General features: G+C 37.5%; 1 protein-coding gene across 1 annotated transcript in view; it reads left to right on the top strand.

The window, feature by feature from the left end:
- The window catches only part of LOC114102621 (uncharacterized), a 287,939-nt gene that overhangs the window by 21,156 nt on the left and 249,846 nt on the right, over positions 1-16,937 (top strand). The window contains exons 4-6 of the mRNA XM_071613859.1: positions 1,833-1,919; positions 6,154-6,222; positions 9,254-9,420. Coding sequence (XP_071469960.1) covers positions 1,833-1,919; positions 6,154-6,222; positions 9,254-9,420 — 323 coding nt within the window. The remainder of the gene's footprint in view (positions 1-1,832; positions 1,920-6,153; positions 6,223-9,253; positions 9,421-16,937) is intronic.

Here is a 16,937-nt window from a genome sequence, read left to right as displayed (position 1 = left end):
GGTTTTTGGTTGGTAGTTGGTTGAGTCCATAGGTATAGAATCTATAAATACAGAGAACTGACTATACAATTTTTGAAACTTTTAGTTAAGAATGACTTAACTTGGGCTGGGTTGTGGCTCAGTGGTAGAGCACTTGCCTAGCCTGTGTGAGGCACTGGGTTCAATTCTCAGCACCACCTATAAATAGGTGAATAAAACAAAGGTCCATCAACATCTAAAAAAGAAATTTAAAAAAGAGAATGACTTAACTTTATCTCACTTTCCAGAGTCTTGGTTATCTTGGTATTATTAACCAGTCAGTATGTTAGTGGGCAAAGAATTTGAGCTTTGTTTTGAATTGGGGAACTTCCAGCATACGGATACCAGCAGATGACTGAGACTGAGATGCCAATATAATAAAGGCTGCACCCCCATCTCTGCTTTATTAGAGGTGAATTATTTTCCCAGCATATGGAAGAGTAGACTTAGAGCATCACAGTGCTCTGTGACAGAAGAAAAAACACACACACACACACACACACACACATTTACAGCAAATGAGGTAGAATGGCTCAGATTACATACCACCAAGATTCACACCAGCCTAATAGTTGTTGACAGATAAAGGAACAAAAGTGAAACTCATTTTTTTTTTTTTCTTTACTGAAAAGTCAAAGTAAAGCAGATTTTCAGTTCCCATAATACTGTATTGATAGAACAGAGATTCACGGCAAAAATGTGCCAGTCCTGAAGTAGAAATTAAAGTTAGGCTCATGTCAAATTTTCCCTTGACCTTGGAAAAGGAGCTGCTGTTTAGTTTAATTTGATCCTAAAATAAATATACTTGGTACACCACCCTGTACCTGGTACGTATTCACCTTTCACTGTGAACCACGTTGTCAAAGTTTGCTGTTTTCTTTCTACGGGGCTTTATTTTGCAGTGTTGAAGGCCACTTGAATTATTGTCAGAGTGGATTACATTTCGCGGAATGCAAATTAGTAGCAACAGACATATACATTTCAGTCTGCAGGAAGAATGAAAGTAGATTCAGAAAATTGATAGCAGACCTTTTTTCTCTATGACAAAGTCAAACCTGATGCTACGGTTTGGCTATTGAGATCAGGACGGAGTGAATGGAAATGTGAAGTGAGAAATTTGGGGTGGTGATGGTGTTGAGATTGCTGATGTGTGGTGAGTATAACTCCTGACTAAATCATTTGTACCTCCCCTTCATGTTCCTTAAGTTGACATTAACGAGACCTGAAGCAGGCCTCTCTTTTTTATTTTTCTTTGCCTCTCTCTTTCCTTTTCTCCCTCCTCTACCCACTCACCCACCCTCCCTTCCTTCCTTCCTTCCTTTCCTCCATTTTATTTATTCTCTCTTTTTCCATCAACATGGAAATTTTGTTACTGGTTCTAACAATGAACACCCTAGTAAGATGGCTACAGAATCCTGGCCACACAACATGTGAAATACCAGTCCGTAAACAGAATCATGAGTGGACTCTACACAACATTATAATCTTCCAAATATCCACTTCTTGAGTATATCCTAAAAATAATTTAGCTGAAGTTTATTATTATTATTATTCTAAAGTCTGCATTTGGTCATTTTCTCATTAACTTTTTAGCAACGGAAAGATAGCGTGAACTTGTTTCTTGAATTACCTTTTCTGACCTTTTGCAAGATGATAATTATAAAAAAAAAGAGAAGCTTGGAAAACTTGTAAAAAAAATTAAGCTTGTAAAGTTGCTAAAATGGTCCTTCTGTGCTGGTGTCGATTTCAAAATTAACATTTTGGTTCATGTGCTTCTAATAATCACTGACCCTTACCTCATGTACTTTCCACAGGAAATGAATACGGCAGAAATTACTTTGACCCACTGATGGATGAGGAAATAAACCCAAGGCAGTGTGGGATGGAGGTCAGCAGAGAGGGTGAGCTAGAATTAAGTATGTAATTTTTGTGTCAGAATATTCTTTTCCATTCATGAAAATGAGGTGACAGAGATCACACATGCAGTTCCATTTAGATTTTTTGCAGCTTACAATTTAAATGGTAAGTTTTAACCACTGACGACATGATGGGCAGAGAAGGTAATTTTTGATCAAGGACAGAAAGCTGGTCAGATGAAAGAAGCAGCAATCTGCTTTCATCTTAGGCTACTGTGAGCAATCTGGTGCCATTAGAAGGCCCCACGTAATGCATCCAAGGGACAGCATCCCTGTGCCAACGCCTTTCTGCTCTGATTTAAAATGAGCATTCTGCGGTAGGGTGCACCTAGCACATGAGATTTCCATACCCTGCAACTATTCCCCTCACTGAATGCTTGAAATCACCACCTAACTTTTGAACCACAGAGGTGCAGAGGTGTGATGATTTCCTCTTCTACAATCTCAAATCTAGTTGTAGTTATACATTAACAATTCCAAATAGCTCTGCAGGTGCATACCACTCTACAATTCTATAGTTTTTAAAGCACTCTTAAGGTTTACAAAAATAATTGATGAAATGATGACAGTCACAAAGCTCATTAGAGTCATTCACAATCCAGAACATGATATATTTTTAACCAGGAACCAGTCATTAAATCTATACTTCTTTATGGAAAGATTGAGCTAAATTCTCACAAATAAAAGAATTGAAGTACAGTGCGAAGATATTTTATGAAATAGCCGTCGATAAACAAATTTATTTTTAAATTATGCAGAGTCCATGGGTTTTTTTCAAAAGATGCATATACAAGATGAAATGAGAGTCTTGGTTTCAGTTTTTGTCGATAGTTGAAAACTAAAGGTGTATTTGAAAATAGAGAATCTCAACCTCATATTTGTCCAAACACACTTGAGGAGTGAGAGACATCCCTGTGACTTTGGGAGTGGGGTGGGGTTTCAACTGAATTAACAGTTGAAGTTCGTTTTAAATCTCCTAGAGATCACAATAGATAGATATATTTGGTGGAATTTTTGTAATGCAGGAACTCCCTAATTTAGGAAAACAGTAAGATGTGTTGAATGACAGTCAGGTAAGTTTCATAAGACAAAATACAAGTTGAGTATCCCTGATTCCAAAATGCTAGGGATCAAAAGTATTTTGGATTTCAGATTATTTTTTCCAGATTTTGGAATATTTACATATACCTTATGAGATAGATTTGTGGAGAGGACCCAGTCTAAACATGGAATCCACTTATGCTTCATATATACTCGATACACGTAGCCTGAAAGTAATTTGTACAGTTTGCACACAGAAGTCTCATGGTATGGAATTTTCCACTTGGACATCCAAACCTATGGAACATTTACAATTTGGGATTTTTGGATTAGGGATGCTCAGCCTGAATTGTTGGTCACTGTATCCCCTTCTTACACCACATAGATTGCCAACTCTGGTTGTATGTGATCATCATCACCTAGAGTGTCATTATGCAGGTGTGGCTGTATTTTCCCACCTTCCATCTGGTGCCTTCCATTTGCTCACCATGTTCTAGCCACGCTGTCTTCTTTTTATTCTTCCTATGCATGGAGCTCCTTTTCCTTTTCCAGAAACCTAGGTGCTGGGACAGCCTCCTTCCTGCCTCCTCTGCTCAATATCCTGTCTTCTCAAAGGCTTATCTGAAATGTCACTTCTCAACTCCCTTGACCATCAGGTGATTTCCACTCTACACCTCTTTTAGAGAGCTTATACAAGGGTCAGCAAGCTTTGTATTGGCACAATTACCTGTAAAATGTGTTTCTTCTCTACTAAACCATCTGCTGGATGCACACAGGGCACAGACAATGTCTACTTTGTTCATCAGTGAATTCTTAGAGCCTAGTCCAGCCTGGAGCATGTGCTTGGTAAATATTTGTTGAACTAGTGAACAAGTCAATAAATTTAACTTGGCTTCATGTCTGACGTGTATTAGGTCTTCTGTAACCTTAATTATTATTACTCACTGATTGCTCAGGCACTATCTTGGGTTGGATATAGTAAGTGACGGACCACACAAACCCTCAAAGTGGACACCATTATTCTTATTTTTAAGATGGAGAAATAAATCCTGTGATATTTTAGTATCTTTCCTAAAATGACAGGGACCTGACAAGTGTGGTTTGGAATTCAGATTCTTACCTATCTTGGACATAGTTGTCTTTTCCCTAGGAGATGTGCTCAATTTTTGAAGGAGGGGGAGAAGGTCAATCAGAACTGGTGAATCTGAATTTTAAGGTGTCATTGTCTTGCTTTTACTGATAGATAACCCCTATGATGCTCTAGGAATGAGTGTCATTGGGGCACCATTCATAGGGGGCTGCTACCCAGCTGGGCTACTTGGAAAACCAGAAACTTGACAGCAATTGTGGGTTCTGTTCCACTTATTTGGGTCCCCCAAAAGTTGTTTATCACTTATCAGTTCATGAAGACAAAAATATTGGTTCAGGACGACAGAAGCCAAACTATTGAAAAATTCTGCACTTGTACGATTACTAAGTAGTTGACAACAAACAAGCAAATAAATGAGCAAATCAATGGAGGTGCTGCCCCTTGTGGAATGTCTATCATTTGTCAGGCCTGGGTGTCATGCATGTTATCTTGGTAACCTTCACAACCATCCCATTGCATGGGGCAAGATTAAAGCTGAGAGACTCTAACAAACTTTCCTAGGTTTATAGAGCTACATGGTGGTGCAGAGATCTGGATGCAGGTTTGACCTTTACCAAACGATGCTTGTGAAGATGGAGTCTCTCGGTTAATCCCACTGGGATTTTTATCATTTCTGCAGAGAGTTCCTCCTCTTTACTTCTGAGGTTGCTCCTTGTTAACTTCAGAATGAGAACCTTTTTATGAGCAATACATAAACTTTGTAAGTTCTGTATCCCATTAAGAGTTACAAAGGCTCAGGTGATGCTGGAATAGAAGCAGCTTTCCTACTGCACAATGTAATCCAGGATGGCCCCTCTCCCTTTCCCCCAGTGCTGGAGGTGGTAGGAGGTCTCTAATGGCTCTTGGCAAGAGAGGATGATGTATAGATCAATGAGCACTTGAAAAGGCCATCTAGAGTGGACAGTGAGCAGAAGCTGCTGACTTCAGAGGTGTTCTTATGTCACACTTTCACACAGTGTCACACTGCTGTCCCAGTAGCAGCCTCAGCCTTCCAGTCTTGTGTCCCAGTCTCTGAGCATAGACTAGAGTGGATCCCAGAGGGTGCTTCTAGAATACTTGACCAAGTTTTAGATGTAAGTTGCAGAATTGACTACCATCTTCAGTATTGGCCTACACGTGACAGATAAGAGAAATTCACAAGCCATATTTAAAGGAGCATAATGAAAGTGCAAGCACAGTTCAGTTGCTTACCTGGGAAGGGAAACATGTTTGGTGATTGATGTACGTATTGGTGTTCTAATTCTGAGACTGGGATGGTTATGCAACTCACATTCTTTGTTTGGTTGTATCTAGAGGTCTAAAATAATATCTATATGACTTTTTTTTTCCTGTGCTAGAGATTGAACTCAGGACCTCGAGCATGCAAGGCAAGTTCTCTATTGAGCTATACCTCTAGCTTTCAACAACCTTTAAAATCTTCTTCTGGATCTATGATTTTATAATGAGGTTTTTGTTTTATTATTGTTTGCAGGGGGTAGGTACTATCATGGCTTGTTGCTTTAAATTCGTAAAAGAACTAAGTATCCTGGATTCTTTTTTTATATGCTATTGCAAGACAATTACATATATAAATGAATACAAGACCACCAAAGTTTGTTGTTTCTTACAAATACATAGTAAAATGTATACTGTATAGAGAATGGCTAATGAAAAACATACATTCACTTTGATCAAACACTTAGATATTCTATTGTATGATTTGACAAACCATAATGACTTGTTCAGAAATGATTCTTGAGTAATAGATGTCATAATCCATTGAATATGAGGTTCATTTTATTGGAGAAGTATTCTATTATACACGCTTGGCAATATACATTTAAAAATCATTGTTCCAATTACCATCAATTTACAAAAGATTCTTTTTCAGAACAAGGGAGCATATTGAGTAGAATTTGAATCTATGACCCATGGAGTAACTAAATAGCCATGATGATTAATAATTTATTTTTGTAATTACATCTGCATATCTATAAATTAGCTGATGAGAAAGTTATCACATCTATGTTCTTTTAACACCCCTACAAGGTGATGAGAGAACTCTCTATAATCGATTAATGGAACTGTTTGATGACAGTGGACAAAGAGAATTCCAAGGTAAGAGACCAATTATTTTTAATCTTTTATATTAATATTAGTCGTAAATTGATTGACATGGTTCCTTACAAATGCTAACTTGTCTTTTCTATATTTAACAGTTCAGTGATGATCTGTCTGTGCTTTTGATGGTTACAAATATTCAAATGTAGTTAAAGTTTTGGGGAAAATTAATTATGATGCAATTTCCTACAATTGCATGCAATTTGTAAGCCCAAATGGCAAAAATGATTTAAGACTTACTATTGCAGGATCCTATAAGGGAATGTGCATATTTGGAGTCACTAATTTATGAAGCTATGTGATGTTCTTTGGAAAGACTCTGTCTTTGCTTTTAAACAGGTGCTATGGAGTGATGGGAGGTAAATAGTGTATTGTTCCCAACCTTAGAGGGGAATTCATATTTCTAAATGTTAGGTTCTTCATGATTACTATATGTATTCAACTAGAAATATAAAAGTCATTCTTTAAAAACTAAGTTTTAAGTCCTTATTTTAACACATATAATTTGTGTCAGATTCCATAATGTAAGTTTTTAAACAAAGCATTAAATGAAAGTTGCCCTCTATGCATGGGGTTGAATTCATGGAGAATCCTTCTATTTTTTTCACAGTGTGTGCTTAGTTCTCAGGAATCATTTGTTCTTCCTCATTGAAAAACTTCTTAAAGCCCATAAGAGAAGGGGCTGGTAGTGATTAATGCTATAATAGTTATAGGTGCTTAACTCTGTTGAGTTTATGCTTGGGATTCACCATTTACTAGCTGTGTGACCTTGAATCAATTTATTAAGCTTTCTTTTCCTTTTCTGCCAAATGGGCATATAATCCCTGCCACATGGAGTAGCTGTGAAGATTAAAATATTAATTAATATCTGAGCAGATATAAAAACCACATACCTAGAATAATGAAGTTGCATTTAATGATGATGATAAAAATATCAATATTAGTTAAATATTTGAGTGCTTTCTAAGTGCCTGGCACTATCTTAAACACTGTTTTAAATACAGTAAATAATAACTTATTTAAACCTCATAACAACTCTATAGATCAATCCCTATTTATAGAATACTAACCTCCCTGAATTTGATTCCTGCCTGGGTATACCTTCCCTTCTCTGGTACAAATTTGTGTAGCTTGTCTTATTTCTTTCCACATGAATAAATGGAGCGAACTCAATTTTTAAGCCAGCTATGTATATATTTTGAGGGATTCCAAATTCAAATGGTATATAAGATCTTCTAGAGAAGCAGATATAGTAGAATTCGGGGCGGGGGGGGGGGGTGGGGTTGTTTTTAAAATTTGATTCACACACGGTGGGGGCTGGCAAGTCTCTAAGTCTTAGGGAAGACTAGCAACCTGGAGCATCAGGGAAGAGTTGATACTGCTATCTTTAGACCAAAATCTGCAAGGCAGCCCAGCAGATTGGAAACTCAAGCAGGGTTTCCACACTGTGCTCTGGAGACCAAATTCCTGCTTCTTTAGGAAGCCTCAGTCTTTAATTTTAGACCTTCAACTGACTGACTGAGGCTCACACATATTGTGAAAAGCAATCTGCTTTATTCAGAGTCTACTGGTTTAAATATTGGTCACATCTAAAATATGTCTTCATGCTCGCATGTGATCTGGCGTCTACCAAACAACCGGACATGGTAGCCTGGTCAAGCTGGAACTTAAAGCATCACAAATAGTTCTTCAGAAGCCAGTGCTCTTATGGTTAGTGTCCTTTCTGAGTCAGCAGATGTATGTGGATTGCCTTATTGTGCTGGGCATTCAGTTGGGAACTTTTATGCCTAGTTTTTCCTTTCCATACTGACAGCTCTTTCTGCTTGGATCCTTTGAAACCACCCAAGTCATGTATTTATAAATTGTAATGCTAAGTCTTCTAAAAACCATTTAGGGATATACAGAAGTCTTATAGAATTGACAGGATAGTCAGGCATTTGATCAACTGTAAGAGAATTTACCTGATCTTAGAAAGCTTAAAGACATAACAAGGCAAAACAGTGTCTCAGTGGGCACTGAAGGCCACCAGCCATCCTCTAAAACTGCTGCCCAGGGTCTGGCCTGTACCCAGCCTCTCTCCCTCCTATTAGAGAAGCTCCCTTCCACTGCTTTTTATTAAATTCTAGTCTCAGAGACTTGGAAACTTTCATAGTACACCTTTAAGCATTTTTTAGAGACTGAAAGATATTTTATATTCAGGAGGTATGTGGCTAAGTGAATAATACCTTCGTAGGTGATATTGTTCTCAGGTGATAGGTAAAGCCCACATAGCATTTTATAACTGCTGGCATTTCCATGCACATAAACAAGGTGGACCAAATGAAGTTGCCCTATGTGTGCAGAGCTCAGGAGCCATTTGGGGGGCAGATCTTAACTTAAGGAAATGATTCAAAGAGCTTTGGCTTCTCCTAAACCTATTCATCTTCCAAACTGGTTTCAGCATCCCAGCAAATAAGTGGTAAGATGTTGAAGTAAACAACATGTAATATTAATGCACAGTAAAGCACAGTATGCACCCTGCAGGATTTATCTGGTAAGTAGGAAAAAGGCTTTAATGCACAGATATAGTTTGTAAACATCATGAGATGAACGAAGTTTGCTGTTTTTTTTTTAATCTTAAAAACATCTGGTATTTAATGTTTTTTCTTAATACATTAAATAGAAAATAATTTGCCAAGTTATAGCTTGTTAAAAAAAAAATTCAAAGTTTTTCCAGTTGGGCATGGTGGCTCACGCCTGTAATCCCAGCGGCTTGGGAAGCTGAGGCAGGAGGATTGCAAGTTCAAAGCCAGCCTTAGCAACTTAGCGAGGCCTTCAGCAACTCAGAGAGACCCTGTTTCTAAATAAAATATTAAAAAGGGATGGGGATGTGGCTCAGTGGTTAAGCACCCCTGGGTTCCATACCTGGTATCAAAAGAAAAAAAAATTACTCCAGACAAGAAGTAAAGCAGGTGGCAGACTGTGTGCTTGGTCAACATTCAAGTGATGCAGGCAGGTGACATTCCACATCATCTTCTTGGGTGAACAGATGAGAGCAACCATGAGGACACATGGGATTCTGAGGCACCCACGGGTTCCCGTAAGAGTCATGGACTCCACAAAGAGGCCGATGAAACTACCCCTGCTTACGTCAAAGAGTTTGAAAGACGTGCTTGGGAAGACATTGTTCTGCTTGGAAGTTCTTCTTCAGAGCAGGTCAGCGGTAAACACATGAAAAATATCAGATGATATCTTTATTAAAACAACGTATTGAAATGTCAAGGCTTCAGGTCTTGTCTCACTCCCCATTCTGCCTCTCGCACATCCATTCTGGAACATAGGCTCTGCGACTTCTACAAGACTTTTTCTTTCTTTCTTATACATACTTTCCCAGGTGGAAGTTATACTCCTTATCAATACCTGCCCTGGCCCTTGCAGAATTTAGCTCTACTTCATCTGGTTTTATTTTGTGTAACAGCACTCATTTCCAGCAGGCTACAAAATATCTATAATAAAATCTGAAACCAGCATAAATTTATTTGGATAAAATCAGGAGACTGCTTGGACAAGCAATACAGTACCATGTGAATATTCTAGTATTTATAAAGCCACCCGGAAGGGACTTAGCTTGGATATTCTTGTTGTCATGATTTCACAGAAAGGCACCTGTTTTGATTTCTGTTTATGTGTAACATTGCATCCTGATAGGCTTTAGCCCAACAAGGACACGTGTTTCTTCTATGGTGTTACCTTATCTATCTCGAATAAACACACGAGAATCCCACAGCTGTATCTCCAGGGGCATGCACATGTAAGTTGTTTCTTATGAATGTTTGTTGGCTCAGGCCAAACGAGAAAAATTCACTAGGTGAAAAAAAACTGTTCTCAGTGATATTTTATATTATAACAGGTCACACGTAGAAATATTTCTGACTCCGAAAGTGAGATGAGTAGCTCAGTGGGAGTGGGCAGGTGGTGTTCTCTTAACTTGGAGTGTGGAAGTTCCATAACTGTGTTTAATTCCTACCCTTGTGCCACTTAGATCTGAATATCGTGGAAACATTAAGGTTATGTCTATTTTGAGCTTCCTCACGTAAGTGACCCGAATTAGCAAGTACAGCCTTTTCTAACATTCCAGGAGTGGGTTGAATTGTGTCCTCCAAAAATACATTCAAATCCTAGCCCCTAGTACCTGTGAATGTGGCCTGGTTCGGAAATAGGGTCTTTGTAGATGCAATGAAGTTAAGATCTTCAGCTGAGATCACCCCGGATGTGGGGCAGGACCTTGAAAGGAACTAGTGTCCTTTCAAGAGAAAGGAAGGATTTGAGACACAGACACACACAAAGGGAAAGATCATGCAAAGGTGAAGGCTGAGGTTGATGTGCTGCCTCCTCAAGCAAAGGAATGCCTAGCATTTCTGCAAGCCAGGAGAGAGGCATGGAGTGGATTCTCTCCTAGATTCTCAGGAAGGACCCCTCACCCTGCCAACATCTTGGTTTCAGATCTCAGGTCACCAGAACTGTGAGAATTTCTGTCGTTTCAAGCTACCAAGTTTGTGATCATTTTTAAAGCAGCCAGGCAACTCAATCACTTGTAAGGCGGTGGATACCCATGAACTAGGTTTCCCCTCTCTCAGATGCATCAACAATGCCTCAGACCTTTGTGAAGACAGGACTCTCAAAGGACAGTGAACTGAGAAAAGGTGCCAGTCTCTGCCTTTGCATCTAACCCTCTCCTCCTTCATACCATAGAGTGCCATTTTGGGTGTGTTTCAATTTACCCTGTGCTTTCAAGAATGGGTATGTGGATTTCTTTAGGGTATGTGGCTATTACGTTTTGTTTCCTCATTCTGTAAAAGACAAGCTGAGGAGCAGAACACCCACCAGCTCTGCTACTGTGAGGCTGTTCCTGCAAAGGCTTGGCACAGTTTCTAGAGTCTGATAAGAAGAGAACTCAAGTCTGCATTTCCTCCATATGTCAGTCTCAGGAAAGAGTCAATGTGTTCACAGAATTCAAGCCTTTCACAAGTCTGATCCTTCTTCCCTTCTACCTGCTTCTCACTGTGTCTTCTCCTAATGTATATGTCTTCAGTTATGTGAAAATCAATCTCATCTGACTGCCTAAATAATTGTGAGAGAAAGTATGTGCTGCTGTATATGATGACCACATGGACAGGTTCCCGTGAGGGAAGGAGGCTGAGCTTTGGAGTCAGACTTCCCTTTGGGACATGGCCTTGCCATTCACAGCATGTTCGATTGGAGGTGAGTCACTTAACGTCACTTAACGACCTTGGTTTCCTCATTTTTAATTTAGGGGGAATTAGATCTACTTCAGTGCTTGGCTCGGAGTCGGAGGTGAGTCATCCAAAACAAACAAACCAATCAATAAAGGGGTGCACATATGAATATGACATAATGAATCCCACTATCGTGTAACGTATACTCATAAGGCACCAATAGAATAGCATAAAAAAGAATCTAGCACAAAGTAGAAGTTAATTAAATGCCAGGAGCCATTATAGAGAGAAGATTCTAGGCCCATCCTCAGGCCAATGCTCTCCTGTTCCATGTATGGAAAAGTTCCTTAAATGTACAAGGTGGCATTATATGAAGGAAGCACATCTGGTGTTTTCGCATATTGATTCTATCTTTAGTTCTGGTATTAATGTGATCTTGGATCATTTTGTAAAATAGGGCTAAATAATTTGACCCTCTTATGGGTGTGGGGAGATTAATGAAGTCCAAGTTCCTGGATGTCAATAATTTCCTTTTCTTGTGTTTTATTTTCTATATTTCTTGGGCCCATTGCCTATTCTTACTTTTTATTGTTGGGGTGATGTATAAATAATAAAATATAAGGTGTTTACACAGAGATCCAGGTGGAGGAGTCCCCGTGGGAATGAGTGTGGTGGGGCAGGTTTCTTCTCTTATCTGCCACTACTGATTTATATGATGACCAGAGTGACTGCTTCTCTTCCTAACATTTCAGGACTTTATCATGGTGATGCATGTGGGGTGATCAAAGAATAGAGATTGCAAAGAGAGGTGGGACACTTTGCCATAAAATTGTTGGGGGAATGGTTTGGGAATTGTTTGCTACAGAGAATATTACTTAAAAACTCATCAGACTTAGAAATCCTGAAAGTGAATGTGCATCTTGCAGGAAAAGGAAAAAAGAAACAAGAAAAAAGCTTCTATGTGCACAGGGAAAGAACATTCTTAGCTAAGCCTACCTAACATAGGACCCTTTATTTATTTCCAGAGTAGAACAGGCAGGATCGAAGGGTTTGCCTTCTTACTTTGAGAAAGCATTGTGTGTGTGTTGATGTGTGTGTGGGTGTGTGGGAATGCCTGTGTGTACATGGCTGTGTGTGTGAGTGTGTCTCTGTGTGTGGGTGTGGGTGTGTGTAGGGTTGCCTTTGTATGTGTTGGAGCAGGTAGTATTATAGAACTCAGTGGGACAGGAATCATTTCCTTCCCAAGGACCTGATGTGAAACTGATGAGAAAATTGCTTTTGGAGTCAATTTTTAGTTAGCAGGGGTGTCAGAGATATCATCAGTAATATAATTGGATGAAGTCTCATGATGAAGGTAGGGTCTGAAAGCCCATAAAATCTGTTCCTTTTTTTTTGGACCATTTTTAGTCCACAAGGGACTGGCTCTGTAATCATCTTGGGAAGGTATTATAGTTGATGTTTCACGTCTAAGGATTTCAGGTTTCAGGGCATCTCAGTGCATGACCAAATTAGTAGAGACAAAACCAAGACCAAGCATGGATTTTGGGAGAAGTAGAGAGCAGAGACTCTTGGGGCCAGATGGCAGGGTCACATTTCAAGGTTCATGCAAATGATGAAACATTATTTTTATTGTTATCACAGGACTATTTAGTTATCTAAGTATATAAAGCCACTTTAGTATATAAAGCCACTTTAAAATATATGTTCTGGGTTTTTACTCCCTCTGAGATTGAGAAGTTCCTAGAAAAGACATTATGAAAAAACTTAGGTCTAAGAATTATCCAGTGTAGAATAAAACTAATCAATTAAGAGCATAGTTTTTACAAGTTTAGTCACAGAGGAAATCTGGAGGAAAATAATATACATGGTTTTTCAAATAAATATTGAATTAGAAATAAAATAATTTCATTTTACATTTTAGCTACCATGAGGAAATGTTTTCCTGGGCATTTCCTCATATATATTGTGTGCTGTGTACCTGTTCCTAATCAGTTGCAGATAACTAAGTTTTCCTCTGAATTTTAATTGTAAACAATCCATACATTTAGCTTATTCAATTAGGAAATCATGCTTCAAGGTTTTTTTTTTTGTGTGTGTGTGTGTGTATGTGTGTGTATATCAGTGTGTGTGATTCATGTGTAGTACTTTTTAAGATTTTTATTTTGATATTAAGAGTAAAATACAGAAATGGGGGGTAGTGATGGAATTAATGCTTTACCCAGGACTAAGCATTTGCCAAGGAAACATTCTGAAAAGCCAATCAGTGTGCACCAGCAACTAGCCCAACTTTTCTAACTTCTGTATAGCTGCCTGGCATTTGGCAATGGATGTGAATCAAACCTAGCCTTGTGAAGTAAGGAAAAGTCAAGTCTGAAATCTGATTCTTGACTGTGAGAGAAAAAATGTAAAAACGCACAACCCACAATAAAATCTGAGTGAATTAAAGATGGATTTCATAAGATACTTTAACAGATGGACCATTGTGTTTTCCCTAAGCCAGACACTTGTATTCTACCCTGCTATTAGGAGTGGCAATGTTTTAAAGGGAAAATTGATTTTTAAAAAAATTACTTGGAATATTTACACAGTCTAAATTTCTATTCTTTTTCTTACCTAATGTAATAGTGCATGTATTATTTTCTTAAATATTACATTTAATATACATACAAGTATAAATTAAAGTACAATGAACAAAAGTATAAAGACAGCAAGAGCATAGACGTAATTTCATGGTTAAAAAAAAAGAAAAAGAGATTGGAATTTTCTACATCTAAGTCCAAGGGAAATGGTGATGACAACATTGTGCTGCAGTTTGCAGTGTCTCATGTTCTATGCATCTTCAGAGGTAGGCAAGAGAAGGGCCATATTATTATAAATATGAGAGATGTCTCTGCACAGTAGAAATATCATCGTACCAATCAAGGCTCCCAGATTCCCATAAGTTTTAACAGAAAAATTTAAACCTAAATATATAAAAGACAATTTCACAGTCTAAGATATGGAAAACACATTTTTCTATTCTTAGCCTTCTTATTTATTTAAAAATTTCTCACTAACTGCTTGGCATGATTTTTTAATTTTCCAGAATGTTCAAGAGACATTCAGATGGAGGCATTCTTCCTAGGTGTGATGAGAATTCCCAGAGAAGAAGAATGCTATCAAGAATGAATACACACCTTTTAGTAACATTGTCTTTGCTCTGGAAATCTTTACCTAGTAGTCATCATGAATTGTTTACTTAATATCAGGTCACATTTTATAAGCACTTTTAAGTAATAAATCTTCATTTAAATTGCAAGACAGAAATGGTACTATTAATGATTAAATGGTACTATTAATGATTACTTTTCAGTGAATTTTATTTTTCATACCTTTTTTTGTGTGCAATTGATAATATTTTTAGTTAATATTAGAAGATAACACTCTATCTGCCTTACTTCCTTTCCAAAATCCGCTATTGAAGCTGATAAGTAGGTAATAGAGAACACTGAAAAAAAATATGCATCATTAGAAAAAAATGTGTGGGCCATAGCACAACGGCATCCTGTGAATGAACAACACAATTAAATCTATAATCAGGCAAAATGGGATGGTGCAAGCATATATCCCTGGTGGTGAGGTATGGTCCATGAATAATATTTTTATGTCCAGATGTGTTAATTATTCTTCAAAAAAACCCACAATTTCTTAGAAGTGAAAATTCAGGAAAAATAGATTACCAGAGAGTTCTAGGTTATATTATTGCATAGGAATCAGGAATGTAGAATTTTGTAAAATTTCTGACTAGGGGAAGTTGCATTTCCTATAATTCTCAATAATGTAGAGGAGACAGTTCACGTGCTATAATAGAAATCAATGAGCTAACTGGATATGTGCCAGAATAGAAAAATCCTCTTCTGTGTGGAATTAGGCAAAAGGAGAATGGGCATTGACATTATTTGGAATGTAGGTTTCTGTGTGTTTACAGAACTGTACATGGAAAAAGATAAAAGAGAACTTTATAATCTTCAGTAGATTTGAACATCTATTAAGCTTTAAGATCATGTTCTGAAACGCCTGTATTCAAAATTTTAGCAAAGTGGTGTCTGTCTTACCTGAGCTGTTCTGTACCTTTTATTTACATATAGTTCATCACCAACAATAATCGAGATATTACAGGCACCCACCTATAATCAATCCCAGCTGCTCAGGAGACAGAAGCAAGAGGATCACAAGTTCAGGAATAACCTGGGCAACTTAATGATAACCTGTCACTCTGTTGCAAAAGAAAAAGAAAAAGTACTAGAAATGTAGATCGGTGGTAAAGCATCTCTAGGTTAATCCCCTGTACTAAAAAAAAAAAAAAAAAAAAATCCTTGAAGTTCAATGCACACAAAACTGGCTGTCAGCATTTTGGTTGGAGGTCTTACTTTTGATCAAAATCTACATTCTGAAACAAAGATATTAATGAAAAGTTTTTTTGTTTGTTTGTTTTAGAACAACCCGTGCTATGTTTTACAGAACCCTAATGCAATTCGACATATTGAGCATGCCACACTCAACATGGTTTTTAAATATGTAGTTATAAAACAAAATCTATTTATTTGACGGATGATTTAATAATTCCACCTTTTTCTTTCCCCACCTATTTCCATTCTCTTATATAGTCGCTGGTGTATCTAACTTCCTGTGAATCTCAGCTCTCAATTATAGATCTGCAATGGATTTATGAGTCTCAAACTGAAAACACATGCTTTGTAAGACAGAAATGAGAATACTGTACTGCTTTGAGAGAAAGGAACCCCTATATTTGACATTGGACAAATGTATTAATATTTCAATAATAAAAAACAAGATACTTATGCTGTATTCTATGAGTTCCTTTAGAGAAAGGACCATATCTTTTTATCTTCAGCATTAAGCACAAGCCCTGGCAGAACACATAAAATTTTACCCTCTTGAAAGTTTTGTTCAGTGAATAACTGAAAGAACAAGTGAGTGACTGCTGAGTGGCAGAATTTCCATGGGCATCCTTGGTATATAGATTTTTTTTTATAGTAATTTCTCTAATACAGCTTTCATGTTATGTGGAATGTGGGGATTTGGTATTTTCATGTATATGACTTAGATTACTTTTTAAAGTATTTAAGTGTCAGAATGAAGGAAAATGCCTTTTCATAATATAATAGTAAACGTTCATTGCACACCTGCTGATAATATTCAATGCGATTTACATAATTAAACCTCATAAATACCTTGGGAAGACAATGTTATTATCCTCATTTTATAGAATAGCAACCCAAGGCACAGAAAGGCTAAGTAACTTGGGAAAGGTTTTATAGCTAATAAGTTGCTGAGCCAGGATTCAAACTTAGACAAATTCAATCATCACAGTTTATTGTTAATGAGAATGCACAACATTCAAATCATGTGGCTTTCTAATATAAAATTTTCTATCATTCATGTGATATTCTAAAGGAAGTGGTAATCCAGGCCAATTAAGCATGTTCTATATCC

The sequence above is a fragment of the Marmota flaviventris genome, chromosome 6, assembly GCF_047511675.1.
Source record: "Marmota flaviventris isolate mMarFla1 chromosome 6, mMarFla1.hap1, whole genome shotgun sequence".
NCBI lineage: Eukaryota > Metazoa > Chordata > Mammalia > Rodentia > Sciuridae > Marmota > Marmota flaviventris.
Note: the sequence above shows the minus strand (reverse complement) of the source record. Positions and strands in the feature narration are given on the sequence as shown.